The 2082-nt window shown below is 38.3% G+C and overlaps 1 protein-coding gene across 1 annotated transcript; it reads right to left on the bottom strand.

Annotated features, from left to right (window-relative positions):
• Nucleotides 1-783: 783 nt before the first annotated feature.
• Nucleotides 784-1713, bottom strand: LOC309558448 (olfactory receptor 5V1-like; the record flags this gene model as incomplete). The annotated part of the gene is made up of 1 exon (XM_082261521.1): nucleotides 784-1713. One exon carries the CDS (start codon nucleotides 1711-1713, stop codon nucleotides 784-786), a length of 930 nt encoding a protein of 309 aa, XP_082117647.1.
• Between the last annotated feature and the right edge of the window lie 369 nt (nucleotides 1714-2082).

Below are 2082 nucleotides of genomic sequence, written 5' to 3'. Positions count from 1 at the left end.
ATTAAAAACAAAGGACGGAAGGTATGTAGAAGAGAATAAAGGGCTAGCCGACTGCCTTAATGAATACTTCTGTTCAGTTTTTACAGAAGAAAAAGAAGAAGGACCTCCACTTGAAAGGATGACTAATGAATCGTTTGATGCATGTTTCTTTACAGAGGAAGACGTTCTAAGATTGCTGTCTAAAGTGAAGACAAATAAGTCACAGGGTCCTGATGAGATACACCCAAAATTATTAAAAGAGCTTAGTGGTGAGCTGGCAAAACCATTAACAGATTTATTTAACCAATCATTAGTAACAGGAGTCGTCCCGGAAGATTGGAAATTGGCAAATGTCATGCCCATTCACTTTTCATTTTTATATTTATATTTATATTTGACCTTTCTGAAACTAACAGACACCATATTTATGCACATTGCACCATACCACTTTAGAGACACCCCCACTAATTTATTTATTAATTTTGATACCTTTATGACATTTTATTAATTTGCACCTTTGCACACAATTCAACCGCATTTACTGTAATTATATGTTACCAGGCAGCGCCACTTTACCTCACCCTACCTATATATTCTGATATAGCCTTTTGGCCATATTTTGAGGTAGGCTGCAGCCTTTGCCAATTGTCCACAATCGCGGATCCTTTTCTCCCTATAATACATAACGCCAAATTTCCATGCAAAAAAATTGTACCGCTTTTGGTACAGAATTCCTGACATAATCATACCGCCAGGGAGGTTAAGATTAACAATTGTATCAGGCAGATCTCCAATAGTGGCAGTTCATAGTCTGGAGTCTATTCTAGATAGAGTTTTCTGAAGAGCTCCTTTCAGCTCATTGTTTCTCAGGCTGTATATAATCGGGTTTAGGAAAGGGGTGACAACTGTGTAAAATACAGAGATCAATCTGCCTACCAGAAAATCCTTAGTTTTGGGGTGAAAGTAGTTGAAAAAAACAGTCCCATAAAAAATGAAGACCACGGTGAGGTGGGAACTGCAGGTGGAGTAAGCTTTCTGTCTTCCATCCGTTAATTTAATTTTCAGGATAGTCTTGAATATGTAGACATAGGAAAGGACTGTAATGAGAAAGCCAGTAAATCCAAAACTTAAAGCATCAACTAATAAAAATAAGTAATTGAGGGATGTGTCAGAACATGACAATTGAATCAGCTGATATAATTCACAGAACAAACTGGGGATGATGGTGGGGTCAGAGAAGTCCAGTCTTAGTGCACAAAGCGTGTGCAACAATGAAAGGACAAATCTGAAGACCCAAAAGTAGAAGGCCACCTGAACACACAAGTGAATTCTCATCATGGCTGTATAACGCAAAGGATGACAGATGGCGACATAGCGATCATAAGACATCATATCAAGTATACAGGGCTCAGTGGTGAGAAACCAAGAGAAAAAGAAGACCTGGGAGATACAGGTTGGGTATGAAATCAGCCTGTTTCTAGTAAGGACGTCAAAGGACACATGAGATGTGGAAATGAAGGACATGAAGATGTCTAAAATTGAGAGGTTTCCCAGGAAAATGTACATGGGGGTCTGTAGGTTGGAGTCTGAGACCACCAAGAAAATGATGAGAAGATTCCCAACCAGTGTGGCCACATAGATGAGGAGGATCAGCAGGAATATTGGGATCTGAGAGTCTGTGAGGTCTGATAGGCCAAGCAAAATTAATTCAGGCTGAGAAGTTTGATTTTCCATCCTAAATAAATAATTCACAAAGAGAAGGAGCGATAATGTGAGGATTTAGGAAGGCATTGCTCTGGAGAAGACACTGTTCATTTAACTGTAAAGGGTCATTCACTTCAAGACATTGATTTTCCCACTTTAAATTTATTTTAATGTTCACAGAATTTACTGTAAATATCCTAAAAAAAGAATTAAAAAGAGCATAAACATTTATTTAAGTGAAATTTGGAGCTTTTTTTTTTCATATGCTACCACAACCAAACTGCAACCTGAAAATTGTTTAAATACTTTAACCACTTTACCACCGGAGGATTTTGCTGTCTTACGTCTGGGCCACTTTTTGCGATTCGGTACTGTGCGATTTTAACTGACAATTGCGCG

This window comes from Pelophylax lessonae (assembly GCF_965119305.1).
Source record: "Pelophylax lessonae genome assembly, chromosome: 6".
NCBI classification, from domain to species: Eukaryota; Metazoa; Chordata; class Amphibia; order Anura; family Ranidae; genus Pelophylax; species Pelophylax lessonae.
This window is presented reverse-complemented; position numbering and strand designations above follow the sequence as displayed.